This window comes from Notechis scutatus, chromosome 5 (assembly GCF_049901735.1).
Source record: "Notechis scutatus isolate UNSWTSFEM ecotype Mainland chromosome 5, rNotScu1.2, whole genome shotgun sequence".
NCBI lineage: Eukaryota > Metazoa > Chordata > Lepidosauria > Squamata > Elapidae > Notechis > Notechis scutatus.
Genome location: NC_142013.1, coordinates 16,132,747 through 16,145,478, shown reverse-complemented (window position 1 = coordinate 16,145,478; position 12,732 = coordinate 16,132,747). Strand labels below are relative to the sequence as shown.

At 37.7% G+C, this 12,732-nt stretch overlaps 1 protein-coding gene across 1 annotated transcript; it reads left to right on the top strand.

The window, feature by feature from the left end:
- The first annotated feature begins 2,041 nt into the window (after window positions 1-2,041).
- LOC113417323 (collagenase 3-like) lies at window positions 2,042-12,524 on the top strand. Its single transcript, XM_087966203.1, has 10 exons — window positions 2,042-2,157; window positions 2,292-2,521; window positions 4,396-4,544; window positions 4,655-4,780; window positions 5,624-5,785; window positions 6,195-6,303; window positions 7,531-7,667; window positions 9,023-9,182; window positions 10,260-10,363; window positions 12,087-12,524. The coding sequence occupies exons 1-10, from the start codon at window positions 2,053-2,055 to the stop codon at window positions 12,185-12,187; spliced, it is 1,383 nt and encodes a 460-aa protein (XP_087822329.1). The 5' UTR covers window positions 2,042-2,052; the 3' UTR covers window positions 12,188-12,524.
- The last annotated feature ends 208 nt before the right edge of the window (window positions 12,525-12,732 follow it).

Here is a 12,732-nt window from a genome sequence, read left to right as displayed (position 1 = left end):
AAATTTTCTTAACAACCATGTTACGAACTTCACGACTGCAATAATTCACTTAACAACAGTGCAAGAAAGGTCATAAAATGATCATAAATTTGGGGCTCAATTGTGGTCATAAGTCAAGGACTGCCTGTATTGTAACTGAAAAACAAACATCTACTAGCATGCAGCTGGAGATGATATAATAGCAACGATGACAAAAATATATCCCATAAAACTGTGTTTTCTGAATTGCCAGGGTAATTGTACAAGGAGAATGAAATTGTTGAATCAGGTTATTGTCATATGTGAGACAATAATGTCTTCGTGTCAAACAATAGAAAGACAAATAAGAAATCAAACATTTTTTTCCTATTCCTTTAAGGAAAAAATAGTATCATCGTCTGACAGTTTTTTTAAATTTTAATATTTTATTTATACAGTGCCAGTGTCCCTCTGAGAGGGAGATGGTTTTTTTTTCAAAATTTGATAAATAAATAAAATAAATATTCTTCCTATATTTTTCAGTGAATCACCAGCACTAGTGGTTTTTCCCTAAAGTGAGATTTCCTTTGAGCTTGATGCAGGTAATATCAGTGAAACATCCACATAGGCAGGGGTGGGCTGCTACTGGTTCGCACCAGTTCGTGCGAACCGGTTTTTAATTTTATGACCAGTTCGGTGAACTGGAAAATCCCACCCCTGGCTGGCCCCACCTCTCCTCCCAGGAGTCCCCACACAGCCCATTTTGGATCACAGGTAAATGCAGGGTCAGTGCAAAGGCTCGAAGAGTGCAAAAAAAGCCCCACCAGAAGGCATGGGCCCATTTCCGACCTCCAGAGAGTCTCCAGAGCCCAGAGAGGCCATTTTTGCCCTTCTGGAGGCTCTAAGAAAGCATCCGAAGCCCAGGGAGGGTGAAAAGCGAGCCTCCCAGAGGCTTGAAGAAAGCCTCCGGAGCCAAGGGAGGATGAAAACACACACCCTGCAGCCCATATTCCGCTCCCAAGATGGTGCAGGAGGCCAACTAGGCCACACCCACCATGGCCACGCCCACCAGCATCCAGGAAGAGAACTGTTTGTTAAATTATTTAAAGCCCACCCCTGCACATAGGGCTTGTTAGTTTGACAAATTTGGCCTGGTTTGCCAAGATGGCTTTCGAAGACCCTCTAGACTTCCCATTCTAGCCTAGCAATCTTGGCTTTCTTGCTACTCTCATATTCCAATGGCACATTGACATAATCCATGTTAGTGATCATTCAAGGCAATATACTGTATGCTAATCCCCAAGGAACTCAATTCTTATGAGGATATAGGAAAATTTCTGAGTAGGGGAATGTGGAATGTCTTCTCAAGGCATGGACTTTGAAGAGGAGTAGTTGATTCAAACTGTGTATGTAGGGATAGCTCAAGCCAAAATATGGTGCAGTATTTGAAATTAGGTGATAGATCTATAGGTTCAATTCACAGCAGAATGCTAACAAAATAAATATATTCACAATAATCATTTAGTATACTACCATTATTATACAGTACTATCAGTATAACAAGAATACTGATTTAGTATACTACGATTTACTGAATTATTGATTTTGGTGGACTTCTCTCTTAAAAAAATAAAGAAAGTAACAAAACTCCCCCAAAAATGACATTGGAAGTGAGGGAGAAGGAGAGGAAAAAGAATTGCTGGAATTTGGAAAGAAGTCAAGGAACGAACGGCTTTTCAAAGTATTGGAGACAATTTTTACAGTGCACGGAACTTTTTCCAGTGTGCTTCATATTGCTCAACGAAAGCATTCTATTTTAAAAAATGCAAACAAAATAGGCCCATTTGCACCTACAGCAAATTATTTCCCTTACAAAAGTGCACAAAAAAGTTGTCATTTTTCGTGTCAGCAGTTGCTATTGAACAATTAATTTAATCTCTTAACCACAGGCATGGAGTTTTCATTAAACAAAGTGATAGGCAGACCTATGACCTAGAATGAGAAGGTTGCATTGTAGATAAATGAGTGACAAGTCAAATTCCTAGATGTGCGTTCTATAAAAAGTTATCTCAACCTAAAGTATTTGTTAAACCCATGTACTTCAGTAGTTGTGTGAAGATGAATGTCTTTATTGCCTCTGTTTTCTTCTTCTGGATTCTTGCTGTCTGTTTACCTTTTCCGCTTCACCCCAAAATTACGGTAGGTCCTAGGCCTTAGACAGTAAGCAACTTCTTAACAGAGGTATCTGCTTGTTTTCTCTATACTGGTTTTAGTGTCCTACCTTTATAAAAAATATTTTTCAAATATTTCCCCCCCCCCTTTTTTTTTTCTAGAGCTATCTGGACACTTACTACAGTCAAGGAACAGTTTGGAAAAGAAGCTCAGCATCTTTGCTTAACAAGCTGAAATACATGCAGTCTTTTTTTAACCTGGAAGGAAATGGAAAAATGACTTCAGAAACTTTTGAACTAATGAAACAGCCTCGGTGTGGCGTGCCTGATATGGCAGGATATCATTTTTTCCCCAGAAAAATTAAGTGGCCAATGCTGGATTTAACATACAGGTAAAATGAACATGTTTCACTTGATATTCTTTTCCCTTTGTTGTGTTTGTACTAGACCTTTTTGGAAAACATTGCTCCTGTGGTCCACACGAGTGGGATTTCTCTCCCGTTGTTTTCCTTTGCTGACATTCAGAAAGTTTTAAATTGAATTTTAAAAACCACGATGTTGCTGAAAGGATAGAATAATTATTTGTAGCATGTTCTTAACCAAAATGAAAATTTGTGTGGAGTGGTTTTAGGCTAAATCACTTATCGAGACACGCCCAGAATTATGAATGTGTTTTGAGAAGAACAGTCCCATAGAGCAGCACCAAGCCAAAATGTTTTAAACATCATTTTATTATTTACTTCAATATTATGCTGATCTTTGCCCAATACTTTTTTCTTTTGAGTTAATGCAATTCAAAGGCTGTAACCACTTATAATGGTTTCCCCATGTTGTGTATGTATGTATGTGTATTTGCTTTGTTCAGAAGTAGAAACAGATAAATCAAACTACACAGTGCATTGATCTGCCTTGTACAATTAAATTAGTCCTCTTTTGATTTAGATCAACATGGTGAGATAAGTTCCTTCAAGAAAAAAAAACATTACAGAGAATGAATAAAAATCAAATGTTCCAAATATATTTCTGCTCATTATTAACATGTGCCATACATCTGCGCACATACATATATATCCTTTACTTAGTATATTGTTTACTTAGTATGATTTATGTTGATTGCTTATTTAGTATTCATGACTACGAATGACATTAGATACAATACTAAGTGTTCAGTGGTGGGATTCAAATTTTTTTTACTACCGGTTCTGTGGGTGTGGCTTGGTGGGCGTGGGAGGGGAAGGATCAGGTGTGGGATTCAAATTTTTAACAACAGGTTCTGTGGGCGTGGCTTAGGTGATGGGTGTGGCTTGGTGGTCATGTGACTGGGTGGACATGGCTTGGTGGTCATGTTATTGGCTGGGTGTGGCCAACTCAATCTCACTCACATCGAGGCATGCATCTCCTTGCCTGGCCTCTCATGACTGGGGGATACTGCAACAGTCGTAAGTGTGAAAAATGGTCATGTCACTTTTTTCAGTGCCACTGTAACTTTGAATGGTCACTCCACACAAGCAAAGTACCAGCAAAGGAAGGGAAAAAAAACTCCAGAGAAGTTCCTGAGACAGGAAGTCTAGTCCTGCCAAGAACATAATAAGGGTTAACAGAGAGGCAGTTTCTGTAAGCAACATCAGAATGTTTCCTTCCTGCCTTCCTTACAGGATTAGGCCAGTAATTTCTTCTAACAACCGGTTCTCCGAACTGCTTAGAATGTTAACAACTGGTTCTAGCGAATAGGTGTGAACTGGTAGAATCCCACCCCTGGGAAGGATACTGTAAAATCTCCAGTCAGAGGTGGTATTTGCTGGTTCTCTGAACTACTCATAATTTCCACTACCGGTTCTCCAGAACTGGTCAAAACCCGCTGAATAACACCTCTGTAAGTGTTGTATGTAATGTTTTGTGATGAATATATTTTTACAATGGCTATGATAATGATATATCACTATTGTTGTATGTACAGAGAGAACTTATGCACCTGAGACAAATTGTTTCTGTGTCTAATCACACTTGGCCAATAAAGAATTCTAATTCTAATAAAGGAAAATGTTTGTAAGTTATGGTATGGTATAATAGCTAAGGTGTTATACTTGGATCAAGGAGAATCAAGTTAGTTCTCTCAACATAACACTGAGTTACATTGTGCCAGAAATTCATAGGCCAGGCTATTTTATAGGATTGTTATGAAAACAACATGTAAGCCTCTGCATGTAAGCCATCCTGAGTATTAGAGGAAAATTTAATTGATGATTGGCATTTGTGATATGAACAGAATTGTGAACTATACCCTGGATCTGAGCTGGGAAGAAGTGGACCAAGCAATGCATGAAGCTTTTCAAGTATGGAGTGATGTCACGCCTCTTCATTTTACCAGGATTTTTAATGGCACCGCTGACATTATGATCTCTTTTGAATCCAAAGGTGATGTGAGGGCAAAACTGTATGCTATGTTGTCATGTTTATTCTAAAATTTGCTATACCCCTTAGATGTCTAAATAATTAGCAATTATTTTGGGTTGTTTATTTTACAGAGCATGGAGACATTGTACCTTTTGATGGACCGTTGGGTCAACTAGCTCATGCTTTCCCTCCTGGTGACAATATTGGAGGGGATGTCCACTTTGATGATGATGAAACATGGACTAGTGATTCTACAGGTAACTGTAGATTTATTTCCAGGTCTCCAGAAGTACTAGCTTGCCATATAAATTGATTAACCTATCAGTTAGCTAGGTTAATATGACCTTCGATCACAAGTCTATTTTCTCAAATCATGTTATTCTCTTGAAAATTAAAGCTACTGTCAGGACTCCAGCATCTACCCCCATTCAGATCATGAGTCTCTAGCCACATCTCTCAGAGTTTAAAAAAAACACAATAAGATTTATTAGGAATGAATTTGCCAGCGCTACCTGGGTGCAGCTGACTCTGAGACACATCATTCATTTCACCCTTGACCCTGGTCTTCCTCCCCCTCGGATGTATATTCTCTAATGGGACACATCCATAGCCAAGAGTCATCAATCATGCACTCTAGTAATAATCTTGCGCGCCAGAAGCTTCGGTCGCCTAGCCATTATCTATGAAAGCATTTAAGGAATGCACTACCTCCCCCAGCTCCCTTTCTGCTGTCAACTCTAAAAGACCAGAGAAATATTTTTGAGTTGATAGCTACAACTTTTGTATGCTGTTTTCTCTAAAATATACAGTACACTTCTAGGCCTTCTTCCAAATGCATCTACTTTTATATAGAAGCTTTGATCAAAGAAATGAACTCAGTCCTCTTAAAGTACTATCCTTTAAGAGAACCTCCATTCACCTTCAAATATGAAGGGAAGTAAATGACTGTGAAGTTAGTCGTAAAAATAATGATAGGAGAGATAACCTTATTTCTAGAACTGTTTGTGGATGATTGGAATATACTACTCTATAATATGTTTGGATTCCAGAGGGCATCCTGGTTCCCTATTGCTAACTTGATGGCTTTGTGCTCTTTTCAGATTTTAATTTATTTGTGGTTGCAGCTCATGAGTTTGGCCACATATTGGGGCTACACCACTCCAGTGACCCTGAAGCTTTGATGTACCCTCTTTATACTTACCGTGGCCTGAAGGAATTTGTTCTTCCTGAAGATGATGTAGAAGGCATCCAAGCTCTTTATGGTACTTATATGTTTATTCATTCTAAAATGAATAATGAAGAAGAGTGTGCAAATTCAAAGGAGTGCTTTGCCATAATGAAGTTTCCCTTCCAAAAGCATCCTTTGTTGTGTGCTGTGACAAAATAAAACAGTATGTATGTTCCCAACATCAGCATGGTTGCACCAATTGCGGCAACCAACTGATATACATATAATACACATGTAGAAGTGCTATTCATTGTGGTGGTTTGTGAGCCCCTCTTTGTGCTTCAGCAAAATTAAGTGGCCTTGATCTACCCACCTCTGATTGTTAATTATTGGCAGATAGTAGATTGGTGGAATGATGGACATTATACAAGTACTGTGAAATAAATTCTAAATATTGTACATTTAAGACAAAGAGTATCATGAATGATTCTCAATATTTGCAGGTCCAAAAAAGAGGACAAGCAGTGCTATAATTCCACAGAGGTGTGATCCAAACTTCTCTGCAGATGCTGTTGCAGATATACATGGTGATAAAATCATATTCAAGGACATGTAAGATGGTGGCAAAAGTATCTACCTATTCTTCTGAGCACAGTCATTAGGGTTATAAATAACTAATAATCATTAAATAATAACAAGGGATACAATGAAATCATCAGCAATAGATTGTAAATTTTTGGCTATGATATTCTCCTATATAAGCCCCCCTCTCTCCTTTAAATCCAACAAACATCCTTTTTTTTTGTTGTTGATTTTCTCTTAAGATATGAGTGTCAAAGGCATTAACACTAACTTTGGCTTCTTTCAAACAAGCCAATAATCAGCTATGGTAATGTTGTAGGCTTGCATAAACAATCTATATAGTTATCATTAAACCTGTTTGAGATTGTACTTTTAATGATAATAAAACTTTTCCATCTGTTGTAGATAGAGAGAATAGATAGACAGAGCATGCAAAGATGAGTCTTAACTTGGTTCCTTCACACTAAGCAAAGCTTTAGCATAAAGATGTACATTTTATATTGGAGCAAGGGATACAATTGCCCTATGAGGCGAAGAGCCGGGAAAATTGATTTTTAACAAAGAAACTGGGAAATGAAGTTTAAATTAATTAAATGATTTTCCTGCTAAATCTCTATTGTCACCTTCTCACCTTCCTTCAAGCACACCCCGTTTACAAGTGTGGTAATTAGCATCCATTCATACTTCAACTGTTTACAAGTTTTAATATAAATGAATATATGTGCGCAAATAAATAGATGGTATTTCATACCAGAGGAAGCAGCAGGGTCAAGCAAAGATAAGAGACGCAGTGTAGTGTGTTGGTGGTGTTAGTAGTGGACCGCAGAAGATGGGAAGATATTTAGTTTGTCAGCTTTTTGAGACAGACCAGACCAAAAAATAGATTGGACAGGAAACTAAAAAACTACTTTTATTTAGATTGGCTATAGTAACATAGTCATGTGAGTGTGATTGTGGTTCCTCTCCTCCCTCTTTTATATTTGTGCAGATTAAGTGGTGTCTGTCTGAGATGTTTTTGGAATCCTCCTTCATCATTTGTACTTAAGCAATCTTTCCCTTTTTGTTCCTCTGGTAATATATCTTTCCTCTCTTCCCTTCTCCTCTCGGGGTTATCTTCTGTATTCTCTACATCTGTCATACAACAGATTTGCATTATTGTTCAGAATAATGTCCAAGTGCAGACTTTGATTTCTGTTGAGGATTTGGGGATCCACCTAATACTACGCCACAATTTTTCTGCTTCTTTCTTTTACTCAGATTTGTGTGGCATCATAATTATCAGATGATACATGAAGATTGGGTGGTTATTGATTCTGTTTGGCCAGACCTTCCAAACTTCCAGATTGATGCAGCTTATTATTCCCCACAGAAGGACCTTCTCTTCCTATTTCGAGGTGAATGTTGCTTTGCCTTTCATCCACACTAACTTTCCTTCATCTGTGTTTTTACTGAGAAGGAGCAACACATATCAATGTTATTCTTACTCTTTGGGTGAAATAATAACTTTCCCAAAATGTAGAATAATAGTTAATGATTAATGTTCATATTGTGAAGCCTTGGTGCTCTCTGCTTTTGTTTGTTTCCTTGCAGATGTTTTATTGCCCAACTAAGTAACATCTTCAGTGCTAAAGACATTACCTACTTACTGTTAAGTAGTGAAACGTCTGCAAGAAAACAAACAAGTGCAAAGAGCATTGAAAACTCCATAGTTTGACCATGAGCAACAAATACTCTCTTTTATTAATATACAGTACATCCTAACACACAATTAATATACATACTAACTTTAGGAGAAAAAAGATAATTATTTGTATCATGTCTTACAAAAGATTTCAGCTAAGAACCTCATGATACAAGATAATTGCTACTGTGCACAAATATTATTGAAGTGCAAGATTGAGGGAGATTACGAATATGGTTCCATCTACCGTAGGTTTTCTATCCCTCCCACATAGGAAGAACAGGGAGTTAAGAGTGTCAATTGAATGAATGAATGTATTGTTAATTTACTGGTGTGTTCCAATTTTCTTTTCTGGCAAGTGCTCAAGTCAAAATTTAAAAAAGCAAAAGCAGATTTAGTATACTAATTTTAAACAAATCAAAATTAACTAAAATCAAAAGTACTAAATCATTTACTGGTTGGGAGCTTAGCACAACGATGCGTTTTTCCTATAAAAGAATTCAATTGTGAAATCCATAGTCCAGACATATTGTAGAGATCTTCTCTCATGTGCTTGGAAGATGCACTCTGACAGTGTAAAGCATGGGCGTCAAACTCAAGGCCCATGGCCCGGATGCAGCCCAGGATGTGGCTGGATCTGACTCATGGAGCCATCCTGGAAAAATATAAGGGGCCAGCCCCCATTGCTTTGGCCTGGTCTACCCAATGCAAAGAAGAAACATTGGGGCAGCATGGCTTTGGCCCAGTCAACCCAATGCGAAGAGGAAACATGCCAGCAGTTTGGGGAATGGCATCAAGCTGGCCATGCCCATCCAATCGGCTCCACCCACCCAGGCCCCTGAGATCAACCACAGCCCTGATGCGGCCCTCAATGAAATTGAGTTTGACACAACTGGTGTAGAGAGATGGTCGCTTGAATCACCAAACTCCAAGACACTTAAAACATTAAAGGGAACAACCAACTTTTCTTAATATATTACTTATTTTTATACATGAAGCAGATACCTGTCTATCTTGGCTGTAGCATTAATCATGTCAATTTATCATTTGCTCCCACAAACTGTACAGGGAAGAGGTATTGGGCTCTGAGGGACTACAAGCTACTGAGTGGTTATCCTCAGAAACTATACAATCTTGGCTTCCCAAGCTATGTGCAGAGGATAGATGCTGCTTTCTATGATGTAAAATCCAGGAAGACAAAATTTTTCACTAGGGACCAGTTCTGGAGGTAGGTAATAAGTGGTTGAGGAAGTGGCTCATCTGAACCACTCTTACGTCCGCACTATAATAAAACTAAATAAACATTTTCCAGAAACACTTTGAAAAACAGTTTTGAAACCCACAAAATACAGTTTCTCTATCCTGATGACATATCGTATTTATACTGTTACATATTACTCATGATGCTGGGGTTTTACATGGAACTCAGTTTTCTCCCTGGACCTTTTGCAATGCAAAATTATCTATTCTGTTGGCTAAGTTTTTTCCTCCTTTCTGCATTTTACATCAGTTTTCAAATCCTCATCCAGGTTTCTTTTTCTTTTCCTATCAAGAAGACTTCCATCTGAGATTGCCAAGGCAAGCTATAAGGATGCTATTCTAGGATGTAGTTAGGGGACAGGTAAGCCCATAAGCCATGTAAATGAAGAAATAAATCAGCACCCTTAAACAGCTTGAGAATCAACCACAGAGCCTTCTAACATCAATGAAAAGGACTTTTCTATATTCCTGGAAGTTTCATGAGGGAGTCTGCGAACAAATGTAAATAACATTAGTTTTGGGCCAGACTAAACAACGAGTAAGAAGTGAGGTTATAAGATTTGCTCACTAAGCACAAGAGAGTTTGATGAAATAAAATGCAGTAAAATATGGTTTATTGATTCAACTGCAGAGTTAGAACATACACAGAATTATTCTGCATAAGGAAGATTTATTTGGGAATTCTATATGGCTTCCCATTTCTGATATGGGAAGTCATATCATATGATTGCGGGGGGAGGGGCTAACAATTAAAAACAAAATCAGGATGAAATATTTAAAAAAGCAACATCAATAATAGTTACTGTATTTCTCCTCCCTCAATACCGAAGGCAAGGCTTTGATCCCACTAAAGTGAAGGCTTTATTATCATACAAAGATAATTGGAAAATGTTGAAATGACTATGAAAGAAGCCTTGACACAGTAAGATGGTTTCTGATCAGATACCCTAAATCTTTTGGCTTCAGTTCTCTCCCATTCTGAGTTTTCCTGATTTCTTTCTAAGGCTCATGCTGGTTTCTTATTATTATTCATTTTGAGTTGCAGCTATGATGAGAGATTTCATTCTATTGAGCATGGCTATCCAAAACAAATAAAGGAGGAATTTCATGGAATTATACATAAGGTGGATGCGGCATATCAGCAGAATGGTAAATATTTCCATTGTCATCTTGTTGCGTGAAAGGGAAGTTTTATTAGATACGGATGCCATATTGTTACAAGGATACCTAAAAAGTCACAAAATTGTTTTCAACACAGAATTTCTCATCCATATTCATTAAATATGATCCCTTGTTCCTTCCTTCCTTCCTTCCTTCCTTCCTTCCTTCCTTCCTTCCTTCCTTCCTTCCTTCCTTCCTTCCTTCCTTCCTTCCTCTCTCCCTCCCTTTCACTGATATAGTTGTACTGAAATTTGTCCTAGAGCGGAAAAAATGCATCCTTTAGATTCTCTCAAAACTCTCTCTCTCAGAGAAAGCCCTTCCTCTTTTGTTGCTATTACCAATCATTTTTGTTTTTCTAGAATTCATCCAATTATGTGGGTTATTCCTTGGCAAAACATCACCAATGTTTTTGTATTGGGCAGCACATATGCCATTTTGAGGTAAATCTGGGCAACCAGATTTGGCAAATAGTATTCCTGATGACCATTAGATATAAAGATATAGGAAATGCACCAGCTACCATAAAGTAGCTGAATAGTTCTTTTGCAGAATACTGGTAATCTTATTGCCAATGAATTACAATAGAACTTCGGGAGGATAGTATGGAGAGCATCTTGATTTATAAAATGTCTACTATGAGGTTATAACCAGTTTCAATACACTGATTTTCAACAATGCTACCACGTGCCAGTTTCACTAGTGCTGATTGCTATTGTTATTTTGAACAAGTGGATAACTCACCCCAATTGTCTTCAGTTTCTAAGAGAATTAATTAACATCCATTACTGAGGCATTTTTAGAGATTTAAAAAATATACCAGAGGCCTGTGCCTTGCTTTGTGGATGTCAATTATGCTGAAGGCCTGTGGCTTTGCTTTGTGGCTTTGCTTTGTGGCTTGCTAACTTTCCAATATTATACTGAAATATTTTTCAAATTTGAAAATTAAGATGTGTGAGGAAACCTACTGGTGAACAGTTGTGTTGGCAGCCCCCATGATAAAGGTAAACCTTGAGTTATGACCTTAATTGAGCCCTGCAGTTACAGATACAATAATAAGCTGTGATAGTCGTAAAGCAGGTTACCTTGTGACCAGACTCAATTTTATGTCCTTTTTTGTGGTAGTCATTAAGTGAATGCCGCAGTCATTAACCCATTGTTTGCTATGGAGTAGTTTTTGCCAGAAACTGAAAGTAAATGCTGGTTTCCAAAAAAGCGGGAATAAAATATGGGATTGTAGATGGCCATAACTATTGGTCGGTTGCCACGCATGCAAAATAGCAATAGCAATAGCACTTAGCTTTACTGTGCTTTATAGCCCTCTCTAAGCAGTTTACAGAGTCAGCATATTGCCCCCAACAATCAGTATTTTACCGATCTCAGAAGGATGGAAGGCTGAATCAACATTGAGCCTGGTGAGGTTTGAACTGCCAAATTGCAGGCAGCTGGCAGGCAGCAGAAGTAGCCACTGCGGCTCAGTCCCATGGGCAGGACGAGATGAATTTTGAAACCAGGTCATAAGTAGCTTTTGGGGAGTCCATTGCTAAATGACTGTTTTTATAAGTCAAGGACTAATTGTACTTATTTCTGTCTTAGTTCATTCTCTTCCTTTCAGACCCTCTCAGTTTTGATGGACCCAATACCTGCAAATTCTAACAACCTCCATGAACGAGATGCCAATAGTTTAAAACTATAACCTCTTCTTTTCTTGCAGATTCCATTTATTTCTTCTGTGGCTCATTCCAATTTGAGTATAGCATTTCACACAGAGAGGTCATCTGTACTACACCAGCAAACTCTGTATTAGGCTGTTAAACAGCAAGGAATTTGATCAACTTGGAAGCAGAATTGAGTGAAAATATTACAGATGTCATGAGGAACTGACGAACATTTGCATTAATTATGTCTGTTCTGTATGAATCAACCAATCTACTAAGTTGTTTTTTGCTTCCCCTACCTGTAGAAGTCAGAAATATATATTCTTTTATTTTCTTCTTCAATTGGAGAAATAGAACTGTGTTCAATATATATGTAAAATCCTTTGTAAATTCTAACAGAGAAAACATATTCGGAGAGTTTTTCTTAGCATCTAACTGAAGCACAAATATGGATTAGTCATACAGAACTAGCACTTTGAATTGCACCCAGAATTCTTTTTTTTTTTAAAAAAAAAAACAACAAGTTTTATTAAAAATTTCAACAACAAACAAATCATTACATATTTAAATCTTTTCCTGTCTTTCTACAGAAATTTCCCCAATATTCTCATAAAACACAAACAAACACAAACAAACATAAAAAAATCTTTTAGTAAAGTACCTTGGCCCCAGTTACCTCTCTTTGCATGGGCAGCGCATATC

Excerpts from the sequence above, each read along its gene's own strand:
- LOC113417323 (XM_087966203.1), top strand. The coding sequence starts at position 2,053 with ATGTACTTCAGTAGTTGTGTGAAGATGAATGTCTTTATTGCCTCTGTT. Across the intron at positions 2,158-2,291 it reads CGCTTCACCCCAAAATTACG|AGCTATCTGGACACTTACTA; the intron begins GTAGGTCCTAGG and ends TTTTTTTTCTAG. Across the intron at positions 9,183-10,259 it reads ACTAGGGACCAGTTCTGGAG|CTATGATGAGAGATTTCATT; the intron begins GTAGGTAATAAG and ends TTTGAGTTGCAG.